This window comes from Melitaea cinxia, chromosome Z (assembly GCF_905220565.1).
Source record: "Melitaea cinxia chromosome Z, ilMelCinx1.1, whole genome shotgun sequence".
Lineage (NCBI taxonomy): Eukaryota > Metazoa > Arthropoda > Insecta > Lepidoptera > Nymphalidae > Melitaea > Melitaea cinxia.
Window position 1 is genome coordinate 1,136,711 of NC_059424.1, and position 25,636 is coordinate 1,162,346.

The window sequence follows — 25,636 nt, forward strand, 5'->3', positions numbered from 1 at the left end:
GTATATGATTAAAACGTACGGGTTTTTTGTGACGAAATCCTTAATAATTATATTTATTATGGAACTGATATATTGACTTTTAATAGATATAGTAACAATATATTTCAGAAATATATTTATTTATTTATTTATTTTATACTTTATTGTACACCACAAATAAATTACAAACAAAGCATAAAGATAGTTACAGACAGTGAAGTACAATGGGCGGACTTATGGCTAATTAGGCATTTCTTCCAGACAACCCATATATGTAGATCTTATCAACCCATATATGTAGTACCAATATATGTAGATCTTAGACGATAAATGAAAGATGTAAACTAAGTTACAAAAAAGGGTTTATAAAATCGTAACAGTTACGTATTGAACTGATTGTTAGGAACTTGCACTATACCTTTGCATTAGTGCATTTTATTTATAGATTTTTTGGATTAAAACCATATTTTTAACCGACTTCAAAAAAGGAGGAGGTTACTCAATTCGACCGTATATAATTTTTTTTAATGTATGTTCGGGGATAACTCCGTCGTTTATGAACCGATTTTGATAATAATTTTTTTTTGGAAAGGAGATATCCCTAGTTTGGTACCATGATAAGGAAACCAGGATCTGATGATGGGATCCCAGAGAAATCGAGAGAAACTCGAAAATCCGCATAACTTTTTACTAGGTGTACCGATTTAATTGAAAGCCGATGTTTATCATATGGTCACATTTAAATTTCGTCGAGATCTGATTTCAACTTTTGCGGTAATCTTTGATAATGCATATTTACTTGACTATTTTTTCGTCTACCTACGTTGTATTACTTGTCGATGTAATTCAAGTCGGTTTTTTTCGTTTGCCAGCAAACACAATTATTATTATAAATAACAATATCACTGATCTAGTTTAAAGTAGTAACGTCTTGACTCTAGTATTGTATGTGTCATGTGTCGCTGAGCAATCGTTCCATGAAGCCGTTCTAATTAAGCATTTCAGCGGTATTAATGAGAGTTTCTACGAGCCTCCCGACTGGTAAACGGATGATAAAGCTGGACGTTGATCAGCACGGTTATTCAGTAAATCGATTTCGATATTGAGGCGCGACACTTGTTAATTGAGTCGTTGCCAACTTGAACTAACACGATTGTTATATATATCGAAACTCGATGCGACCGATAATTGCATTATGGAATTGCAGGGCAAATTTTCAAAAAGTGCACGGCCTATTCGTAATGGATTATCTGGTTAAACACTTGTCGTCACCTTAGCTTAAATAAACTTTGCAAGCAACGTCGTAAAATTTAATAAGATGACGATATAATTAGATGCCAGTTAACGTAACACCGATTTTGTAAGTTATCGCTAAAACTATATATTAGTTTAATTATGTAATTTTAGCTCGGCCATGTATCGTTATCACTACTATACAAGGCTTGGATTAAGGTTTCGCATTGTATATTTTTCACTTTTATTTTGTTTAAATGAATGTCATTTCCATAGTACGTATTTACTCGTCGAACGAGTGATTTCCTCAATGTTAAAATAATGGATGTCTCCATTCAATCCATTCATTCATCAATGTTAAGAGAATAGATGTCGTCATCGAAGGAGATTGTAATATTTCTTTTGAAAGACATCTCAGTAATGTAAATGTAAATCATCACTGACTTAGACAAAAATAAATTCTTAGCAAATTTTCGTTCAATTTAAATACATATAAGTAATCTTCAAAAAAGGCTTTAAATAAACTAAATTCTATGAAATACTTATCAACGTGTCTACACTTGTTAACGATTTATCTAACAAGAAATCGCTCATCGCAATGATATCAAATCAGAACGTAACACAGAACACGAGAACAAAGCCTTAGTAAACTGTAACTTCACAACTAATCCTGCGACCACGACATTTGATATTGACACTTATAAAAAAACTTAGAAACGCTTAAGAGCCATTTCACAATTTTACGCTCTGCAAGTTTAGGTAAATTTGGTCGCATCGCGCGAGTGGTACGAGCCGCGCGATCTTGGTGCTACTTGGTATAGTGTAACAACCAAAAAACTATCTTGATCTTTTTCTAATGTATAATAAAAATTAATAACTCTGGTATAAAATGTTTTTAACATAATTTGTTAAAAATTTCTAGTATGTTATATAACAACAGTCAATAAATTTAAAATAAAAATAAAAAATAAATTTTATAAAACATTTTTTTTTAAATTCATTTAGTTTTTTAAGTTTAGGGATGAATCGAATATTTACGATATAAATAAAATAGCATTTTATTATGCTCCAGAAAATCTGGAACAATCAAACTTATCTATTAACAAATAACAAGACAAACAAATTCAAATGCCCATTTGTATTGATAATGTAAGAAAAAAAAATTAAATTATAAATTTGTTTACAGGAATTATCATTATATTATTTTATAGTAATTTTCACATATTTTTATTTTTATTTTTATGAAAGTATCAAATGCGGTTTATCACACTATAACAACAGCCGCTTGGCGCGTGTGAGCCAGAGACGGCTGCGCAGAATTTGGCGTGGACTCTAATAGCGCTGGCGCTCAACTGATTTACTTGGTTTGATGCGTGGTATTATATACTATCTTATTATTATTAATACAAAAGGTATTAAAAATAATTAAATTTTTTAATGTTTTTTATGTTCCTAAATGATGAGTTTACTTTGGTAGAGATAGTTCCTTAAAATTTCTTTGTTTTCTAAGAAAAATATCTCTTTTAAAATTGTACTTATTTGAAAAATATTTGTAACTTTAAAATTTTACTACGGATTAACGGAGATACAAATGGAAAAAAATCTGTATCAACAAAAACATATTCCACATATTATCATATTTCTTATACAGTCTTAAGGTAGAGGTTATTAAAAATAGAACTTCAAAGTATACATTTCGGCCGTTTACCCAGGGATGCGGCTGATGAAAACGTTAATAATTTTGTACATACAATATAAATCAAAATTCTGATTCATTATTTTACTACAAAAAAGGTTGCTCTATTATATTTCAAAAATATAAATTACATTATTGCATGCAATACTGAGATTAATGACGTCAAAATATTACAATTTCGCGGATTGATCCTTGATCACAAAATCATAACGCATAGAAGATATAGTATAGATCTCGTTTTTAATAAGCGGTAAAAATGACATGTCAAAAACGTGACAGGTCTCCAAGTTGTAGCTGATCGTTCAAAGCATATTAACAGACAAGCAGACAGACACAGCGCGATAAAACATCGTGTAAAAATATAACTAGGGGTGCATAGAAGCATATAAAAGCGGAAGGAATCATGAATATTTCTAAAATTTAATGTTTTTTTTAGAATTTGATGCATTACAGAAATTCAGAAGTATCGTATACTCCATATTATTGTAGCTTGGTTATATGCTTGGTTTTTAATAATTGTACAGAAGAACGAAGAAGACAGAATATATGCCGTAGGACCTTTAAGCATATGACCAAATTACTAGCTAGCAATCAAGAATCATGCAAGGTATATAAATTCTGAATAATCACAAAAACTGTTTTCATCTTCTAAAAATAAATTTTTGACAAATTAACAAACATTTTATTTCGATTTATCGTATATGCGTATTTCTATTTAGAACATCAAGAGAACGTACGTATATCAAAAACAATTGTGACACAAATTCATTTAGCGTCATTTATAGAAATATTATCGTAATTTAGTTACAAGAAAGATTTTACGGCAATTTCGTAACAAAAACTAACATTTCAATATTAGGAGTAGTGTGATAAAGCCGAAGATAAAAACCATGCAAAGCCAATCGGTTCATACAAAGTCACATGGACAGTTATCGTATCAAACGAATTAATACTACTTTTAAACAGTCCTATAGAAACTGTGCAGGGGGAGAGGAGAGGGGGGTGTCATTATCGTTAACTTTAATAATTCCTATATCGCTTCACATTTCTTCAGTCAGACTTCAAACAGCGCATACTTTTAAAATTTGATTTCGTTGATATTGATATGATTGATATCTTTAATCTCGGATATGAAAGTCTTAATTTTATTTATTTCGTGTCTAAGTTTTATTTGACACAAGTGTAAATTCATTTATTTCTCCTTCGGTGGTGTTTACCGGTTCAAAATTATACAGTCAGTGAACGTAGTTTTAATATACAAAAATAGTCGTTTACAAATTGTAGAATTGAATTTCAGCAAAACTGAGAATACGTTCGTTTGCGCATCCCCCCCCCCCCTGATTCCCCCCTTGATCCCTGCCTGAGTCTGGGTGCATTATTTCTATGTATATTTAACGAAAAAAAAAAAAAAATGACATGTCGAATCAGTCCATCAATATTTTAGTCATCTTTGATTAGTAATATAATTATTCAAAGTTATATTGTACGTATGATACGATATTGAGATCGTTACTTAAGATAAATAAAAATTGGAGTAACGTGGTAAATTAAGCTTCTACCCTTCTCTTAGACAAAGAAAGAGGTATACGCCCCAGCAGTGGCGTGATACGAAGTGAATAAAAAAAATCCCCTGTACTGAGTGCCTAGTGCGAGTTTTGTTTAATCCGTCTCGCAATAACGGGCGTAAATTTTAACTTCATTTTGTATGGGAAATTCGGGATTTCAATCTAGTTCTCGCGTCTGCCGCTAGATGGCTCTGTGTCGATTGTATCGTATACTATTCTTTATCGTCTAGGCTTCAGTGTTTAAATTCCCATGCAAAATAATCTTCACGTATAAACGCGTTTCTCTCATGTTTCTGTGAATAAAACTCGCACTAGGCACTCTGGACAGTATCGTGTCTTCATTGCGAAACAATAACATACAGATAGATCAATAACTGTAACGTTGAAAACTTTTAACAAATAAAATAAATATACAGATTAGCTTTTTTTTGTCTATGACCGCCTTATAGACGAATTTCAATGTTTTTATCTATATCCTTGTCAGAACCAAAACATTATACAGTTCAAATATGCTTCAAAAGCACCCTTCGATCATCATCATTTTACAATTCGAAATTGTACTTGTATTTATTAATTAACTAGCTGCTAAACTTCGTTCTATCAAAAGTTAATAGACAAATTTTTATTTTTTAATAATCCGGCAGCTTTACTTGTTTAGCACTTGCATTTTAATTAAGAAGATTATAAGTAAAACCATTCAAACTGATATATCTTTCATCAAAAAATCACAAGTTTCCAATCGCAGTTTACGACGACCAAGCTTGCTCGTGTTGCCAAAAACTCGTACCAAATTAGGGAAAAAAAGTATAACTTTTGAGGGAGTAAATTTTTATAATAAACTACCCTCAGATATAAAAAATCTAGACTCTCTCAACATTTTTAAGTCCCAATTACGTAATTACATAATTGCAAACTACTAATGTGTATGTGTATCTATTTGTGTGTAAACAAGCAAATACATTTTCACTTTGATTTACTATAATTATTATGAATGTTTTGTGCATCTTTACTTATTCATTGTAACAAACTTTTCTTAAAATGCAGTGACTGTTGATTTAATTAAGTACTTATATCAATGTATTGTTCTCATGTAAGTGGATTTAATGTAATCTTTTTATGAGAATAAATTCTTTAAACCTTAAACCTTAAACCTTAATTTTTATTTTTCAGTATTAAAACCTTCCGGCTTTAAGGAACATACAAAAAAATAAATGAGCCGCATTCGTCGAGCCATTCTCGAGTTATGCGCTTAGCAACATTCATTTTTATTTATATATTACAGTTATAATAGCTACCACCGATTCGGAATGTATTTTCTGCAACGAAAAATCGATAAAAATCCACAGTTACTCTTTAAAAAAAACCGTTGATGTAAGTCGATATAGTCCTATCCAAAATAAAATAGCTTCAAATTGTATAAGCGTTCTTTTATATTTCTGTACTTTTGACATTCTTCGGATTTATTCGAATACCTAAAATAATAACGATTCAATCCAAAATAGAATTTAAAAAAAAAATAAAAATAAATAATGATAACTATAGACACCGGTTTTTTCATATGACTTTCTGAGCTAGATTTGTTGTAATATTCGAAGAATCCATTCGTGAATTTTTTTATATTTGAATTTAAATTTAGCGGAATTAACCGAACCAATACGATCGGTACAAAATATTAATAAAGATCCGCGTGGTTTTGGTAATATTACAACGCGTTGGCGCAGTGGCCACAGAACCGGCTGTTGCGATGGCGGTCGCGGGTTCGATCCCCGCTCACGACAGACATTTGTATTGGTCGTATAGATGTTTGTCGTGGTCTCGGCGTTTGTGCTTGTGTATTGTGTGTTTCCGGACCCCCGACACACGAGAAAATCCTACTGAGGGCCGTTAAGTGTGAAGCCTTTATAATTTATTGACTTAACTTAAATAACATTACTTGTACTACTTATATTTTTGTTTAATTGAACCATGTTTAGTAAGATTACGTTCAACCATTTTTATTATTTCCAATAATTCTTCTATAATAATACCAACGCCATCTGTTATCGGGTATGGTACTTCCTTTATACGTCAATAGATGGCACCATAAGTTAAAATCTCCTATATTACTCATTTAAACATACAGTGAATGTTGAAACAGTAAACAAAAGCCTATTATTTGGTATTTTAATGGTTCAATAATTCAACCTTCAAATCTTTAGATACCACCTTAGGATAACTATCTCTATAGATATGTGTATTTGTATATTTCTTTACGTTTTGGATGTCTGTGCTTGTTTGTCTCCCCACCGTGCCTCGGAGAGCACGTTAAGCCGTCGGTCCCGGTTGTTATCATAAATACCTGACAGCAATCGTTACTCATCCCGCAATGGGCAGCGTGATGGATTAAGCTCTAATCCTTATCCTACATGGAGAAAGAGGCATATGCCCAACAGTTGCTGGATGAATGCATCTTAAGATAAAAGTCTTAAATGTATTCGATGCTCCTGGTGCTGTAGAAGTCTATAAGCTACGGTAATCGATTATTATCATCAGGTGAGCCGTAAGCTCGTTTGCCGACCAAGTTGTATGAAAAAAAAGGCTATGATTCTGAGAATGAAAGACTAAATCCAGCAATCGACAGACAAAATCGCGCGGAACAATAATACATTCATACATTTTAGCTCTTTTAATATAATTACCGCGATTTCTTTAGTAATATTCGCTAAAAAAAAATATGTATTTGTTACCAATGATATTTGTATGAAAATGTTAAACTGAAGGGTAACTACATAAGGGTTAACTATGACAGGCATTTCGCTATTAGCTACTCGACACTAAAGCTCATATAACAGTTAATTTGGAAAAGGTCGTATGTTGTTCATGATTCCTTTTAGTTGTGGAAAGCGTTCTGTTGTATCGAAATACCATGTTTTTTATAAACATTTTTTTTTAATTTCATTAAATTGAAGAAGAAAAATGTACAAAGACATTAATAACAGTAAAAAAACATCGTATTTCTTGCAAAGTTATTTAAAAAGTATCGTGCTGATACGTACATATAGTTATATATATAAACAGCCTTAGTAACTGTATAAAAATATTAAAAATACTTTCTTCTAGTAGACACAAACACATATTCAAAACTATAACTACTATTATTGTATCAGCAGAACACTTTTTGAAAAGATGCAAGTGAAAACTATAACGTACTTTTTTAAAATTCGTTAATATATTTTTATTATTTGCACAAAAAAAAAGTAAAAAACGAATTTCAAAGAGTACTGCTATAGGATATTGTTAAAAAAAATAGATAGAAAACAAAAAATATGAGCGACAAAATGATAAAACTGACCTGTGGGTCCCAGAAATACATCGGTAAATTGTTCACACTAGATTCGTTTCTAGCGTTTAATGTCTGCTGCATCCACATAAGGTCTTGAGATGGGCCCGGCTGGCCCCATAGTGACTCCTGGAAAAGACAATCGTATTAAGAGCATCTGTTACAATTTGTCGCGCATTTTAATATGACACCTACACATCACTTATACGTAGCTAAATGTAAAATAAAAAAAAAACAAGTTACTGAAATATAACTAAAAAATGCCCAATAACAAAAAGCTTGTAATAAATGATTTTTTTTTAACTGCAAATTAAAAGTGAACGAAATAACTAATGACAAAACAATAACTTTATATTTGCCAGTAGAAAACCATAACCAATAAAAAAAATTAACAAAAGCAAAAAAAAATCCACGTCATAGAAAAATAAGATGTAAATAGGATACTACATACAACTGCAGATTAAAAAAAACGAGAAAAAAAAAAAACAAACAAGATATATCCTAAGCATTGCCTATAAACAGACACAGAATTAACCCAAAAAAATACAATAAAATAATGATAATAATAACTCAAAAAAAAAAAAAAAAAAAAAAAAAACCGACCCAAAAACTATTTCAAGAACTTTGCAAATCAAAAATACCAGCGAATGATATCTCTTAACAAGTAAAACTATACCCATCAATACATTCATTACGAATAAAATACCATTTTCCGTTGCTCTAAGCGCTGTGCGTGTATCCCGAATTGAATTTGTTCCACTCGATTAGTAGTTGTTACTTTCGGAAGTTCCTAAAATACGTCGAAAACTATAAAAGAAACTCTCAAAGGTATAATATATATTCGAAAATGTAAATAATTCGCGACAAAGCCTTGGGAGGAAGAGGCGTAGGGTATCGAATGATTGTGAATTTGTGAATGATGGTTGAAAAGTGAAAATCTTGTGGAAAATGTGAGTATCGTCAGTGTTCCGTATTTTCATTTACATAACAACATTGGTGTTTATTTGACATCAAATATATAGCGAAAGTAATTTTAAACATATGTTCAAAAATCAAACAATAATATTATTAACAACAGAAGTCTTTACCCTCAAACTTTGATCTCATTCTCGTTCATCAATTTTGTATTAATTCATATTTTTATATATATATATTTCTAAATTTAGTACTTATTTACTTTACATGTATCTTTCACCCAGCATACTATATAAATACAATATTAAAAATGTCAGATAAACAACGTGATTATAAAATTTGTTCTCTGGAGTTGGTAAGTTTTTGTTTCTCATGTACGAAACACCAATCACGAGACAATTACACACCGATTGATAAAGAAGTGACACTTGTGCATGCAAATCGTAGCTTAATTTGGAAAACATCATCATTTCACAGACCCCAAATTATAACTATAATTCCCTATATTTAGCTTCTTGTTCAAATAAAGGCCAAACTAAATTTCACTTTTATATTTCGCAAAAGAAGAATGGCTAAACAAAATTAATTAGCGATTGACGAACTAATTTGTCGACAGTACAAAATTTACGTAATTATCAAAACTGACACGTTTATCTCGTTAGCAAACAAAGTCTATAATCGCTAAATAATATTGTCCAGTACAAAAAGTATCGTTCTGAAAGGATCAGTGGAAGGAAGGTGGTCGAGTATTATAAGCAATTCTCGTAAATTTCTTTACCGTGGCTGGACGTGTGACAGGCGGAGCTGGGGCGGACGTTACAGCTTCCGATGTCATACGCACGTTACTTATAAAGTTATTAAACGCTACCTAGAACGTGTAAACTGAATGTATTATGAGCGAAACAAGCGCTTTCGTTCGAAGAGGTACTATTTCCATGAGTGTTGCCAACATGTATACGAAGTAGACAACACTATAATAAAAATAATTAATAATATTTAGAGTTAGTCCACAATTAAGGCTTAGACTTCTTTTTAATTACTTCATTTGATATGTCATACGTACGTTTATAAAATGGAGATTAGTCTTAAAAATGACTAAATAAATCAATTGATACATATAAGTAAAAATTACAATTAATAATTAAGACAAGAATATATAAGTAGAAGAAATTTCGCTTCGCACAAATCTTCTTGTCGAGTACAGCACTAATTAGACGAAGACGAATACTAAAAGCATTAAAAAAACAATATGTTCCAATTTCGTCCATTTACGTCTCCGGAGACGCTCGACCCAAATACTTGTCTTCTTTGCTTCTATTGTGGGTCATTAATTACGTGAACAAGATATTTTTATTAAGGATTTGAAACTCGATAGTTCATGTTACAATATTTATCCAATAACTTTCACAAAAAAAAAATATCATTGTAATTTCGGACTACCCACAATTTTGTTATACTATTAATACAATATGAAATCCTAAATATTAAGTATAAATCAATAAAACTTGAACGATAATTCATATGCGCGATTTTTTCAATTATTTCTTTATTAATATACCTTGTTAAAAGTCAACGATATTAAAGAATATAATCACGGTTAGGACTCATACTCAACAAACAAAAAAAAAAAAAAAACACAACAGCAAACACCGTGTATACCGAATCCCGTTAAAAAAATATAAACGAAAAAAATCATAGTTCAATTTCGAGCTTCAAAGCGTTGATAGTCGACAAAAGCTCTTCCGACCGGATCTTCTGTTTTTTTTCTTTCACACAGACGGTCTTTTGTATACACGTCGAATATGGAAAATATTAAATTTTGCATTGAAAGCGATTGAAGCGTTAATAGATTTTGATTTTAGGTAGGAAAATATTCGATGTTGAATAACGTCAGAATAGAATATTCAAATAATGGGTGAAGGTGTTCGAAATATTGCAAAACGTTTGCTAATAAAAACTGGAGTTAAAAGCTGGTCGAGACAGTATCGTCTAACAATAGTATATTGTTTAATAAAAGAGCATATTCAATATCATCTAATAAGGAGTATATATTTATCGATTTAAAGATACATATTTATATTGAATGTCAAATCGAAACAGTTTATACAAGAATTTATTCAAATGAAAAAATAAACCGTGTCAAAAATCTGTCCATGAAAGTTATAATTAATACCTATAAGGTAGAAATCCATAACACGAGGCATATTTCACTTGCATACCTACCCCTTAAAACGACACGATTTTATAAGCGGGATCAAGTAAAATTACTCGAATGTCAAACGAAATACATCAAAAACGATAAAATCGTAGCGTTAAACAAAGTGCTTTTTAAAATAATTTCATTATACATTACGTTAGACCACGTAAATTAATATATCCATTAGCTGTTACAATGTGGTCAATGTTCATTCTACATCATATTCAAAATGTTAATAATATTTGAAAAGCTTTTAGACGCCATAGAACCAAATACAATATAACGAAACCAAGTAAAACCACAAAGTAGTCAACAATAATTAAATGTATTATAAATACGCAATTCGATATTATACCTTTAAGGCTATATTTTACAGACAGCGTATTTAATACCACCGTTATCAAAAGAACGAGACACGAAAAATTCTTTTAAAAGTCAGTTATCGAAGCTGACACGTTCACTCAAACATTTAAGCGTCTAGGCACAGTGCATTTCCATCATATACAGACGTCTTTCATACAACAACGCCATATATATTATATATATACATTGTAATCGAATCAAACTATTATCCATCTCTGTTACGCTTGTAAAATTGTAGCCGTGTGAGAGGGATAGATTACTTGTTCGTAATACTTGTGACATGTGACGTCATGTCATATGACATGATTTTGATAATGTACCTGTTCTTTTTGTCCCAAATTGTTCATCTACATGCGGTTTAACTCGCGTTGGTACTGACAGAACCGGTTTTAATATTTCTTTACGTTATGAACATAGACCATATAAATAACGCTACGAAAGATAATAATAATACTCTTTATTGAAACAACAAAAAAAAGAACATAAAATGAAAGATGTACAAAGGCGATCTTATCGCTGAAAGAGCGATCCGACCGAGCGAAGCGTAGCATCGAGCGAACGAAGATAGTAGTTGGATTATAGACATACATTTTAAAAATGGGTAAAGTCACCAGAGATGTCTAGATATGTCCTTTTGATTGTATATGTATATTGATGTAATGGAGTTATGTAGTGAAAAAATTACATAAAAATGCCATAAAATAAATATCAAAAAATACCGAAACTAAACTTGATGCATTATGTGCAAAAGACAGACCTAAATGTTGCGGATTGCGTCTTCGCTATTAACAATTACATACTAACAATATCCGTGCGAATAATTCGCACTAAATAAATATAATATATATACATGACTAGTTGGCCTGGCGAACTTCGTACTGCCTTATTTTTTTTTTTTTTTTCTTGTAAATATAATAATTATTTATTATATTCACTGTGCAAATTATTTACTATATCATTGTGCTGATTAAAATCGGTTATCGGTTATTCGGTATATACTAATATATGGTAAGACATTCTAATAGTGTGATCCTTCAAAACAGAAAATTGTGAATTACCTTTGTTATTATACTTTTAAACCTAAAAAGATCAGAAAAAAACAAAACCTGATATTCAGATAATTTTAGCTAATATTCACATTATTGTAGATCAAATCGCTTTTCCGCTGAGCGTCTTACATAATCTTAAATGAAATATTTAGCCGAATTTAAACTCTATAGAACTGGATAATAAGTCATCTTTTCCTACGATGTCAATAGAAGCATCATATACATACGTCACGACTACAAAGTTAAGAATATGCGCGACGGAGTTACAGTTGAGAACGATACACAGTACATAGACTACCGTATCTTGTAATTAATCTATTTATGTATGTGTATAAAGAAATACTCACTTCAATGCCGAGGCTAGACTGTTGATTAAGCATGTCGTAACCTTGCGGACGAGACTCAAACCCTGACATCGGGAATGGCGATAAAACATCCTGAAATGAAACGATAATTTAGTAAATATTAGTTTAACCTCAGCTTTATTTTAGCACCCTCAGTTTTACCCTCATATTTTTTTATGCGATAAGCTTTAGGTTGTTCTTTTTTTTTGTACAACTATTGCGGTCTATAGACGTTTACAACACAAGAAGCATCGTAAGCGCCAATCCCCCCAGCTCTGGTCACCTTACTCACCACAGGAACATAACACTGCTTGAATGCATTATTTAGCTGTGATCTTCTGTAGCTGTATTCTTATTTATATACTAGCTGACCCCGCAAACGTTTCTTTGCCATATATGTTATTATCCCGCTTAATCCCCCCCTTATGACTCAAGGGTATGAAAAATAGATGTTGGCCGATTCTCAGACCTACCCGATATGCACACAAAATTTTATTAAAATCGGTCGAGCCGTTTCGGCGGAGTTCAATGTTTAACACCATGACACGAGAATTTTATATATTAGATAGATATGTTCTGTGTCTTGTAAGCTGTATGGTCACGGCAGTAAAGAATATAGCCACCCCTTTCCTTCCCGTGGGTGTCGTAGGAGGCGACTAAGGGTTAACACAGTTCCACTACCACCTTGGAACTTATAAAGCCAACCGAGGATAGCTATCCAACTGCTTTGCAAGGCTTTTGAAACACACAGGCCGAAGACGGGCAGCAGCGTCTTCGGTGCGACAAAGCCAGCCCTGCGGTCACCAACCCTATGGTGACTATGGGCAACACATAAGTTCGCACCATTTTTGGCGCGAACTTGTGGAGGCCTATGTCCAGCAGTGGACTGCGATAGGCTGAAGTGAGTGTGTGTGTGTGTGGAGTGATCTTCTGTAAGGGTCGAGGTACTTCCCCAGTCGGGCTGCTCCAGATTTTGAACCAGATTTGAGAATTTACATTGTTTTCACTAAAAAATAATGTCACTAAGCAAACTTAATATTATATATTCTTTGTTTTTTTCGCATTTTTAAATAATTAATAATCTCACCATTTGCGCGAAGGGCACTACTGGGCCATAGGAACCGAGTGGCCGCATATGAGTCTCGTATGCCCGCCTAACCATTAGGCTAGGACTGAAAAAGCCCGCCCTATACCAGTTGTACATCTCCTTCGATGAAAACGGACCTTGGATGATTTTCTGAAAGAGATTTCGGTCTTCAAAAACCTTGAAATTTTCCTAAAATTGAGTCCTATGATCCCTAAAAATCAATGAAGTTCAACTAAAATCTTCGAAAGGAGAAACGTCTGAGAGATGTCCCAAAAAAATTTACGTTAAACCAATTTCGATGATACATATTATTATCATTTTTTATTCGACTAATTCAAAAATGGCCCGAGATTACTTATTAAATATATATCAACGGATTTTGTAACTGTTTTTAGATCCATGGATTATTATAGGCCAGTGCAGACGTCGTTTACTGTATTTCTAATAATAGGTCAAATTCGAGGGTAAAACATAGTAGTCTAAGTTAGGTGATGTCGTCGCGATTAGATCGAGCACAAAATTCTTTGAAGATGGGCGAATTATAATAAAATATTATTATAATAATTTTTTATTCCCACTCTTTTAATTAACCATCGATTATCTTTTAAACATAGATTTTGATTTATAACAAATTACTGAATTCAAATCAATACTTATATAGGCTTTAGCCGTGCCTAATTTGACAAAAATAACTGTTAAAATTTAACATCGGTCGATATTCTGATATGCGTTAAGAATTTTAAAGTAATCTTAGCGACAATTCTAGTTATAATAATGTAATATATAAAATATTGAAAAAAAATCCTAATCGAAAAAGACCATTATCAAAAGCTTCAATTATTTATTAGCCACTGTTACTTAACACGTTAATTACTAATTGATTGTATAATTATAATGAGAATTAAAAAAAATAAAGTAGTAAAAAAATTAAATAAAAATAATTGTAATAAGCATAGTTATGTATGTATCTAAGTGGAATTTTGGTCGTAGAAAAATATCGAACGTTTTAAACATTACTGTTTATTTTGTGTGTGTTTTATTTGAATTTTCTATAATTAATATAAATCTAAAAAATGTCAAATTTCTGTCAATTTTCTTTAGTTATTATGTATATTAACTGAACACTTCATTCACATTCAAAACATATTTTATAATATGAAAATGTTGTCTACTACATAAGTTCTAATTGTTTCATTATATCTGTATTGACTTACTAAAAAATTTACAGACGTATATATGACTGCATCAATACTATGACTAGGGCGATGTTACCTCTAAGTCTAAAGAGTAATGTCTTTTAGCATACTTTGAAAGAACGATTTCTTCTAGACAAACTTTAGGTATAAAATACGCTGTATATAAATATTAGTAGTTAGCGATCTGTGTGTAACGAATTTTTAAATTTTATTGTATATTACTTTTATTTTTTATCATAGTTTTTTAATTCGTACGTGAACTACATAAATGTGTAAAATCGTATAAATGTAACTAACTTGTTTTAATTGCAAAAACTTGATAAATCAAATTAAAAAAACAAAAAAAAAAAAAAAATTGAAATCGTAAACAAAAAATCTTTTAAAATCTTCCACGCTCAATCTTTCATAATAATCCACATCCAAATTATTAATTATAGAACTCACCTTATTTTCATCCCAGGGCTGAGCACCAAAAAATAACAAAATTGAAAACCACACTCAAATCGGTTCAATATTTTTCAACACACAAACTCAAAACTAAGTAACGAATAATGGAATTTAATTAGTCATTAAAAGCTTAAACAAAAATTTCTTAACAAAAAATATATAGAAAAACATTTATCCACTTTTATTACCGTCGGCTTGGTTCGGAAACCTCGTAAGCCTTTTTTTATGAATTGGTTGAAATTATTATTTTTTTTAAATAGTTCGATGATAAATTAGAAAAAAAAAAAAAAATAACACCAATAGTACATAATAATATCAGATTATACAAAAATAATTTTATATATTAAATCCAAAATAACCTTATCTAAAGTGTATATATTGTAAATATGTATAATAATTTGTATAAATAAAAAAAAAAAAATTGTATAAATAAAAAAAAAGTTATACCAAAAGTTACTATCAATAGGATTTCCTAAGTCACTATTCGAAAGTTACTTGAAAATCGGAACTATTATTTCGACCAAATGATTTTTAACAACAAAAAAAAAAAAAAAAATCATACAATATAACCCAGCTTACGAAGGCTTTCGAGTTTGTCCATACGACATCAAAATTTCATAAAACATTAAAATACTCACTTTAGGGTCCTCATAATACCACTGGTCGCCGAGATTTGCGGCGTTCGGTGTATTCTGTGTGGTCTGATTTTGTATAATATTGCTGTATATTGAATTAAAATTCTGAGAGCTGGCGTGTTGAAGACCGCGCATCGGGAATAAATTATTTTGACCGCCGTGGTTCGCTAGTGGCATGTCGTTTGACGGTAATTGCTGTGATAAAAAAAAAATGTTTTTGTTAAAATCATAGGCAGGAGTCGGAAAGTATAATAAAGATAACATATAGAGAAAAGAATTATGAATTGATTCATATCACGAAAAGTTTAAAATAACTACGACAAAAAATAACGTGTGTGCTTTAGACCACACGACTGAAGTAACTTCTTTAACTTCATCTAACTTATATCTCCCTTTCAAGTTCCGTTCGTATCGCCCGATCACACTTTCCGTAACGCCCTCGTCACGCATTCCACCAGCTTACTGCCGAAATCAAGCGTGCGTAAAGACGTTTAGAAGGGCGAACGGGAGTTGAAATGGAGATATAAGTTAATAATGATAGAAAGAGAGAAAGTTACGTTTCGTATATAACTGTCAACGGGCAACTAAAGAGGTTTTACTTCAGTCGTGTGGTCTAAAAGCATACTCGTTTTTTTTTTTTTACAAATTTGTTGGTTAACATACTATAACGTATTTATAAGGCTTATTATACATAATAGAAAAAAATATAGTTTAACTTACGGGAGCATTGTTCTGACCCATAAAGAGCGCATTATTAGCGACGTTCGGAGTCGGCATAACTGGTATACTATTATTGGGTTGAAAATTCCCCATAACCGCCCTCGATTGCATGGCTGTATTTATTGTGTTCATTTGCGCGTTCTGCATAGCCGGGGGTATGGTTAACGGTAAAACCATACCATTGTTACCCGGCGGACCGATTGGTAGTCCCAGAGACGAATTCAGAGCTGAGTTTTGTATACCAACATTCTGTATGGGTGTTTGCATGGCCGTTGGTAAAGTTCCAGAGTTCATTGCTAAAGTATGCGATTGTATCGGATTCGGTATACGTAATTGGATACCAGGGTTATTGCTAGGTAGCTGGTGTAGTAGATTCTTAGAGGTGTTTGGTTGATGAGTTGCATTGTTTGATGCTCCGGGCAGTGGTGAGTCCTCAAGCGTCATATCTATTAGGTCTTCCATTATTTTTTCCTCTGTTGTTTGGGTTGATTCCCTGGAAAAAATTATGAGTTATAACACGCGATATGTGAATAAATATAATAAAAATTGATATATAGATTTTTTTTTATATTTTCTTTTAAATTTATAATTTAAAAGTATAATAACAATTTTTATACTGTTAATTTTTATGTAAAAACATATAACTTTGTTTATTATGTTGGCTTTCTATGTCATAAAATAAAATAGCATTTATGTGTGGCATACGGACGTTCGTCACAAGTTTTGACATTTGCATTAATGTCAAATGTCTTTTACTCTACTTCGGACTTAGACAGTCGGGCCTTGAGAACTATTTATTTATAATGTACAAGAAAAATACTAACTTCTCTTTATTCTTAGCGCTCATCGGGATTCCGTGCAATATGTGCAGTAACCCTGAACTTGTCGACGGCAGTAACGACGGATCAGGGTTTGTCGTGACTATATTCTGGTGTTTTTGACGCAGACTATTGTTCGGGGTGATCATCACTGATTGGAAATTTCCCCTGTCATCATTGCCCTCACTAAAGTCTATATCTGACCTCATTAGAGCGTCAAAAGTTTTGCTCTCCGAGAACTTCTGCCTCATTGCCTCTTGGTTCTCTTCTGCACTGTTGTGGTTACTGTTGTCGTTGTCATCTCGAATTTTTTCCAACTTTTCCGGTATTTCTTGTAAATCGTCCATATTAACGTTGCCCGCGTTCGAGCTTGTACCCGCCGCCGTTTCACTCGAACCAGTGCTTAAAGACTGCAAGAGTAAATTCACGTTGTCACAATTTATTTAATTAAGAATCAATGATGCATTTTCCATAATAATTCAGAGATGTTATTAATTAGGTTATTTTATAGTTGATAGTCTCGATATCGATAACCGTCTGCAATATACTTTATTCATTCTCGCAAGCAAATTAGGCGTATATACGTATTGAATTACCTTCTTGAACTTGACTTCGCCGGTATCGAATCGTTTGGGCGACAATTTCTTAGCTTTCTCCGACGCCCACCATTCTTCTGAACCCTCTTCAACAGTTTTCGATCTCGCAAAACTACCGTGTGTGTGCGAACGAGTCAGTGCTAAAAGAAATACAATCAAGTCACTATTTGCACTAAATTAAACAGAAAATACTCGAAATTGTTCGCGGTTTTGTTTACCTTAAGTTTAGATACACAAAAGACCAATCGAGATATGTAAAACAGTACCTTTAGTAACGTGATGTATTATAGCCTAAAAAGTATAAATTTAGAAAACTATTACATACAGGGTCCATCTAGAATTTTTCTTTAAGACAATCGGAACAGCAGTCTACATAATTATGGTTACAGTACTTTTAATAATTACATGTGTATTTTAGTCTATATATCTTAAATTTACAAAAGCTTACATTGAGTTTTGGAGTAATACTTCTTTACGCACGCTTGACTGGGGAGTGAGCTGGTGAATGCGTGACGAGAGCGTTACGAAAAGTGTGATCGGGCGAGGCGAACGGAGCATGAGAGAGGTGCGAGCACCCATTTTATTTATCTCTTTCTCTCATAGCCCACGTTTCGTATACCTAAGACACGGTGCAGGCCTATTGTGCAGAAGTTTTACTTCAGTCGTGTGATCTAAATAAAACAGCCTCGTTGTTTTTTTTTTTACTTTATCATAACAAGAACGTCCTCCGGCCCGTTGGATCGACGATCTACGTAAGATTGCCGGTGTAGGCTGGATGAGGATTGCAGGAAACCGGGATATCTGGCGCGAACTTGGGGAGGCCTATGTCCAGCTGTAGACTGCAATAGGCCGAGCTGACTTATTATAACAAAAAGCTCCAAGGATAAAGAGACACGCTTTCCGTTTCCAAGTTAACTTAACGAAGGTTTTAGGGATATATAAAGCGATTTCATACAAACTTACGATATGTAGTCTCTTGAGTCTTGGGTAGGTTGGAGTCATCGTTACTATAGCCATGGAACGCCCCCGACGAGTCGAATGAACCCGCGCCTGCTTCTGCACTATCCACGGCCCTGGCGATAATATCTATATATTAATACGCGAAGCAAAAACTATAAACCACTTTTTAATCAAAGTACATTAAATCAATAACAAAAACATTACAGACACCACCATGTATTTGAGACACACGCATATATACTCTTTTGTTTATTATTATAGAAGTATAGTCTTTGACAACATTTCGACAACTGGGGGCGACCACTAGTTCAATTTAAATTATAACCTGCTACAAATACGTTATTTGATAACGAATTCACGCGATATCTTAAATTTGGAAATCCATCTAGAGCCGCACTCAAATCCGGTATAAACATTGTTTGTATTAAAAAAAAGATGTGGGTAGTCGTAAAAATTAGTAAATTATACACGTATTAAGACGCCGCGTTGGCGCAACGGTTACAGCCATGGATTGTATCTGTTGCGCTGGCGGTTGCGGGTTCGATCCCCGCACATGACAAACATTTGTATTGGTCATACAGGCGTTTGCCGTGGTCTGGATGTTTGTGCAATCCTTGTGCGTCTCCCCACCGTGCCTCGGAGAGCACGTTAAGCCGTCGGTCCCGGTTGTTATGATCTACGCCTGATAGCGATCGTTACTCATAGTAGGGAATATATCCACCAACCCGCATTGGAGCAGCGTGGTGCTCTGAATGACCTGGAAAGAGGTCTATGCCCAGTAGTGGGATATTACAGGCTGAAGCGACACGTATTAAGCACCTTATCACAGTATTATATGGAACTTGAACAACCACTATGGTGTAGTGGTGTGACTAGTCGCATAAAACACTGACGGTCTGCGGATTCGATTCCCGCTAGGGATGGATGTTTTTATTTGTACAAATATTTCTTTCCAGTTTGGATGTCTGTTTTTGTAGCTCTCCCCAGCGTGCCTTGGAGAGCACGTGAAGTCGTTCTAGTTGTTATCATAAATATCTGATATCGATAGTTACTCGTAGTAGGGATCATATCCGCCAACCCGCATCGGAGCAGCGTGGTGGGTTCAGCACCAATTCTTCTCCTACATGGAGAAAGAGACCGAAACCCAGCAGCGGGATACTAGAGGCTGAATGCGTAGAACACTTAAAGTTAATAAATAGTAATAGTAAACTTACCACTCTGGTAGATTATCGTCGTTGTTTTGCGAATCGCCCATCCACGGTCGACGACTCGAGTTCCAAGACTGAGGTCTGTCTTGAATGGGTCTTTCGCTCCAGTCCCGATCTAAGAAAAATATATTAAAACTAGCTGTTCTGACGAAATGGCGTACCGTCAGTTTTTAAACGAAATAAAATATAGCCTAAAATTATATTAAAGTTTGACCTATTAAAGTTTGACATCACATCATTGCACGCATTACATATCTGGTGCAAAATTCCATTAAAATCCCGATTAGCCCAGACAAACATCGTGACGCGACATTTTTATATATATATAAATTTTATTTTATTTATTTGATTGAGAAAATATCTAGCTTACGATACTGCATATTATAACAAAGATCTTAGACTAGTTAACAAGCCTATAAAACTTATATCTTATTGTACACTAGCTGATACGAGACATTGTCCTGTCTTATGAAACTACCCGTGAAATTATCAAACGTCGTTTAACGTCGTTAAACGTTTTTTAATTCCACATCCTAAACTAAAAATCATTACGGCCTATATACAGTCCACTGCTGGACATAGGCCTCCACAAGTTTACGCCAAAAATAACGTGAACTCGTGTGTTTCACCCATAGTCGCCACGCTGGGCAGGCGGGTTGGTGACCGCAGTACTGGCTTTGTCGCACCGAAGACGCTGCTGCCCGTTTTCGGCCTGTGTATTTCAAAGCCAGCAGTTGGATGGGTATCCCGCCACCAGTCGGCTTTTAAGTCCCAAAGTGGTAGCGGAACTGTGTTATCCCTTAGTCGCCTCTTACGACTTACCGTAGCCACACAGTACTACAGTACAGTAAACTAAAAATAAAATTATTTTAATAGTGACAATTATATATATTATACTAGCGACCCGCCCCGGCTTTGCACGGTTGCAAAAACTGTCAGTGTTTTTCTACTATATTATACACGTATTATACATATAAGCCTTCCTCTGGAATCACTCTATTTACTAAATATAACCGCATCAAAATCCGTTGCGTAGTTTTAAAGATCTAAACATACAGCGGGAAGCGACTTAGTTTTATACTATGTAATGTTTTTAAAATGTCATGTCACTTATATTGTGGGCACAATGTCACAATTCGTGGACCCCTACCACCCCATAACGTGTGACGTAATTTATGGACGGCCCCAATAGATAATCACGCACGAGTTCCATTTAGTTATGACGTATGTAATGCAATCTAAGTTCATCGTGTCTAGTGATAAGAAACAGATAATTAAATAGTTAAAATACAATTATAACTACAAGCTACGTTAGATACAACATTGTAACTCACCCCATTTATCGACGTTCGACCGATTTCTAGGATTTTCTTGATTCCGCCATTCGTCGCCTTCGTCGCGTGTCGTTTGCCTCCAATTAGTGTTACTGGGATGTCGTCTAAGAACAATTTAAAAAAAAAATACTTTTTAAAAATTTAAAAAAAAATGTAGTGACTCCGAAAAGCGATTGAGGTTCACTCGCTTAAGAACAATTACCGTGATATTTAGATATTTAAAATGTTCTATTAATTTAATCAGATTATAATTAATTAATGTAACAAAAGTCGGATGAACGGAGCAAGAGAGAGGTTCGAGCACACATTTTCTTTCTCTCTTTCTCACATAGCCAGTTACGTTTCGTATATCTAATAATTTAGTTTATTTAGAGCATTAGCCTGGACTATGCCTTAGATATACGAAACTCACTTACAGTCTAATTTGAATCAGAAAATAATCCCGTTATATGTACATAAATAAAAAAGCAAATCTAGCGAAGTATTTGGTGTTGTGTATTTGCTAATAGTAACTGAACGTTACTAATATTATTCAGCTAGAAAACGTTTAAACTCACATCGAACGTTGTGATAGCTAGACAAACACAAAAATTATAAACCTGTGGCGACATCTATCGCGATTCTAGAATGGTATCATTATAAGGAAACTAGAATCTAATGATGGGATCCCAGAGAAATTGAGGGAAACTCGAAAATCCGCATAACTTTTTACTGGGTATACCGATGTTGATGATTTTTAATTTAATCGAAAGCCAATGTTTATAATGAGGTCACATTTAAATTTCATCGAGATCTGATTACAACTTTTGGAGTAGGTAATCTTTGATAATGCGTATTTACTTGACTATTTTTTCGTCTACCTACGTTGTATTAATGGTCGATATAATTGAAGTCGGTTTTTCTTCGTTTGCCTGCAAACACAATTATGATGCTAATGATACCCGTATGAAAGAAATCGGTATCAACAATAATATATATTCATTACTTGCCCAACGAGGTCTAATAAGTTTACTGTACAAATGGCTTGTTATTATTGTTAAGAGATGCACGGGATGATGCTTTGAAAAATATTTTATTCTTTGGATCAGGGCCGGATTTGAAAGTTACCTTCGATACATTTTATTCGGACCCCACTCTCCCTGTTCAGGTCTGTTTTGGGTGCTTCCGTTACTCGCACTCCAGGGTCGGTTCTGTGACGTGTCCTCCTCTGTACCGGGGAACGCTAGAGATCTGGTGTTACTGGAGTGCATTGCGGAACCCCTGAAACAATAACCTCATTATACCCTCAAAAATTTTATGTCTAAGTTTAAGAAAAAGATAACCGTAATTAACATTTAAAAGAAAAGTGGAAAAAAATCTGCGTTGGAATGCAGGTTCGATCCCCGCTGGAACGGTCGATTTTTGATAAGATATTAAAAAATGATTAGAATTCCCAAATGTGTGGGTAACACAAAAATAAAATCGTACGAATTAAAAAAAAAAAAAAAAAAAAACAAGGTGTCATCTCCTGTCAAAGATTTTCATTGTAATATGAAACTTTGAATAGTTACGGGTCTCTGTAAAGAACTCACTATAGACGGCGCCGCGGTCGCTTAGAACCGAATATAAAATAATCATATCAAAAATTTCATAAGTTTAATATGTATTATTAGAAATGATATAGTAAACTATGTCTCAAACGCCGAGTTGCACGAAACAAAATTAAAATTTAAGTAGAGATTAAACTAATTTAATCACAAGAATTTCATACAATTCTTGCGATTAAATTAGTTTAATCACTACTTAAATTTTAATTTCTCTTCGTGCAACTCGGCGATAGAATCGTATCGTGTAACAACAAAATATTCAGAAAAAATGAATTAGGCATTTATAACTTCAGTAAATAATTGTTACTTAGTGATGACGTAACGATATTTAACGATGGACCGAAGACTGAATATTATACTCGAAGTGAGTTGTGATTATTAGAGTACGTATGAAATTGACGGTAATGTGTCATTGGTAACACGCTAGAATATACCGAGGCTTTTCTTGTTTACGTTAACTGTTAGAGCCAATATGATCAATAATAAATGTGATAAATTACAGGACACTTAATTGACTAATATTTGCCCCATACGGTTCTCCTAATTAATTTCCAATTAGGAAATTCGATATGAAAAAAAATTGTTATTCTAGAACGCCACATTTAATAAAAACAATGTAGCAATATCATCCGGCTGCTACCTACAATACATTACACAAGCATTAACTTTATTACCTTAGGAAGACGACTTAGATATTAATCTATATATATATATATATATAAATGAATGTTTGTCTGTATGTTCTTTATAGAATCGTAAAGTATGTCATGATCTTCAGCAAAGTGTTGTGCATGAACCAACCAACAAAGGTTTCCGAGTTGGTAGAACCAAAAAAAAAAAAGAAAAAAGCGCACCAACGTGCGCGGAATACAGCTTTACATTATTAATAATATATATGTATATATGTATATATATATATATATATATATATATATATATATATATATACATATATACATATATATTAATTATTAAATTATTGATAGATGTTATTTATTAGATGGTACTTGAGTATAGATAAACAGAAGAGTAGAGTTAAAAAAGTGGCTTTTTATTGCCAAATACCGCCCGAATAGTCTATTAGTTTAGTTAATGTAGTCATTAGTTTAAAAGCACGAGGTACATACAGGACATACAACTATCAAAATAATAACGTGTTAATTGATTTTATTTTTTTTTTTAAATCTAAATTTGTTAAAAAGTTTCCGGAAAAAAGAACACGCGAGCTATCGCTAAATTTAAATTTTAATTAAATTCGTTTTAAAATGACAAGTCTCGTACAAGTACAAATGTTGATAGTGTCCGTAAAAGCTTAAACGTATATGAGATTCTTTTATTATTCTTATCTCAGTGGTCATCTTTCATTATATCCAAGGTTATCCAGTAAATTCCTAAGCCCGACATTCTTATGTATTTGTTGAGATTTATTATGTTTGCATTACTTTTGACACGACTTAAAATTCGAGTTTATAGTTAAAATTATTAGTTATTGATTATAAAAAAAACTAATTTCAAATTATGAAACGAAGAAAGTATTTTACAGCCTGCCTAATCGAACTGATACATAATAATGAGTACAAAATCCTATTTAAATTTGAATCGATTTCATTCTATTTAACGTTAAACAGATAAACATGAACTAAATTATATTGTAATGGTGTTTCTGGTCAGGTCATCAGGTGTTTACAATCACGCTTAAGAACACTAATAATGGAATCGACTTCATCACAATTGTACGCACAAGTAATGCGACGTAGGTAGGCAAAAAATAAATAAGTAAATACGAGTTCATCATCATCATCATTCCAGCCCACCGTAGTCCACTGCTGGACATAGGCCTTCACCAGTTCGCGCCAAAAATGCGTGCACTCATGTGTGTTGCCCATAGTCACCACGCTAGGCTGGCGGGTTGGTGACCGCAGGGCTGGCTTTGTCGCACCTAAGACGCTGCTGCCCGTCTTCGGCCTGTGTGTTTCAAAGCCAGCGGTTAGATGGTTATCCCGCCATCGGTCGGCTTCTTAAGTTCCAAGGTGGTAGTGGAACCTTGTTATCCCTTAGTCGCCTCTTACGACACCCACGGGAAGAGAGGGGGTGGCTATATTCTTTGGTGCCGTAGCCACACAGCACAAATATGCGTTATTACTCAAAAAATTAGTAAAGTTATCAGATCTCAATTAAATTTAAATGAGACCACATGACAAGCACCAGCTATCGTTAAAAAAAAGAACCCTCCAAAAATATACTCGGTAAAAAGTAACGTGGAAAAATACAACGTAGGTAGACGAAAAAAATAATCGAGTAAATACTCATTATTAGAAATAGCTCAAAAATAATACTGGTCAGATTACAATCAAATTTAAATACGAGCCATATGAAAAGTTTTCTACTT

General features: G+C 33.2%; 1 protein-coding gene across 1 annotated transcript in view; it reads right to left on the reverse strand.

Moving 5' to 3' along the window:
* Positions 1-25,636, reverse strand: part of LOC123669065 (GRB10-interacting GYF protein 2) — a 66,274-nt gene that overhangs the window by 26,123 nt on the left and 14,515 nt on the right. The window contains exons 2-12 of the mRNA XM_045602726.1: positions 22,769-22,921; positions 21,662-21,765; positions 20,334-20,442; positions 19,123-19,232; positions 18,160-18,299; positions 17,570-17,973; positions 16,746-17,238; positions 16,029-16,220; positions 13,748-13,897; positions 12,664-12,753; positions 7,805-7,921 (exon numbers count right to left, since the gene is read on the reverse strand). Coding sequence (XP_045458682.1) covers positions 7,805-7,921; positions 12,664-12,753; positions 13,748-13,897; positions 16,029-16,220; positions 16,746-17,238; positions 17,570-17,973; positions 18,160-18,299; positions 19,123-19,232; positions 20,334-20,442; positions 21,662-21,765; positions 22,769-22,921 — 2,062 coding nt within the window. The remainder of the gene's footprint in view (positions 1-7,804; positions 7,922-12,663; positions 12,754-13,747; positions 13,898-16,028; positions 16,221-16,745; positions 17,239-17,569; positions 17,974-18,159; positions 18,300-19,122; positions 19,233-20,333; positions 20,443-21,661; positions 21,766-22,768; positions 22,922-25,636) is intronic.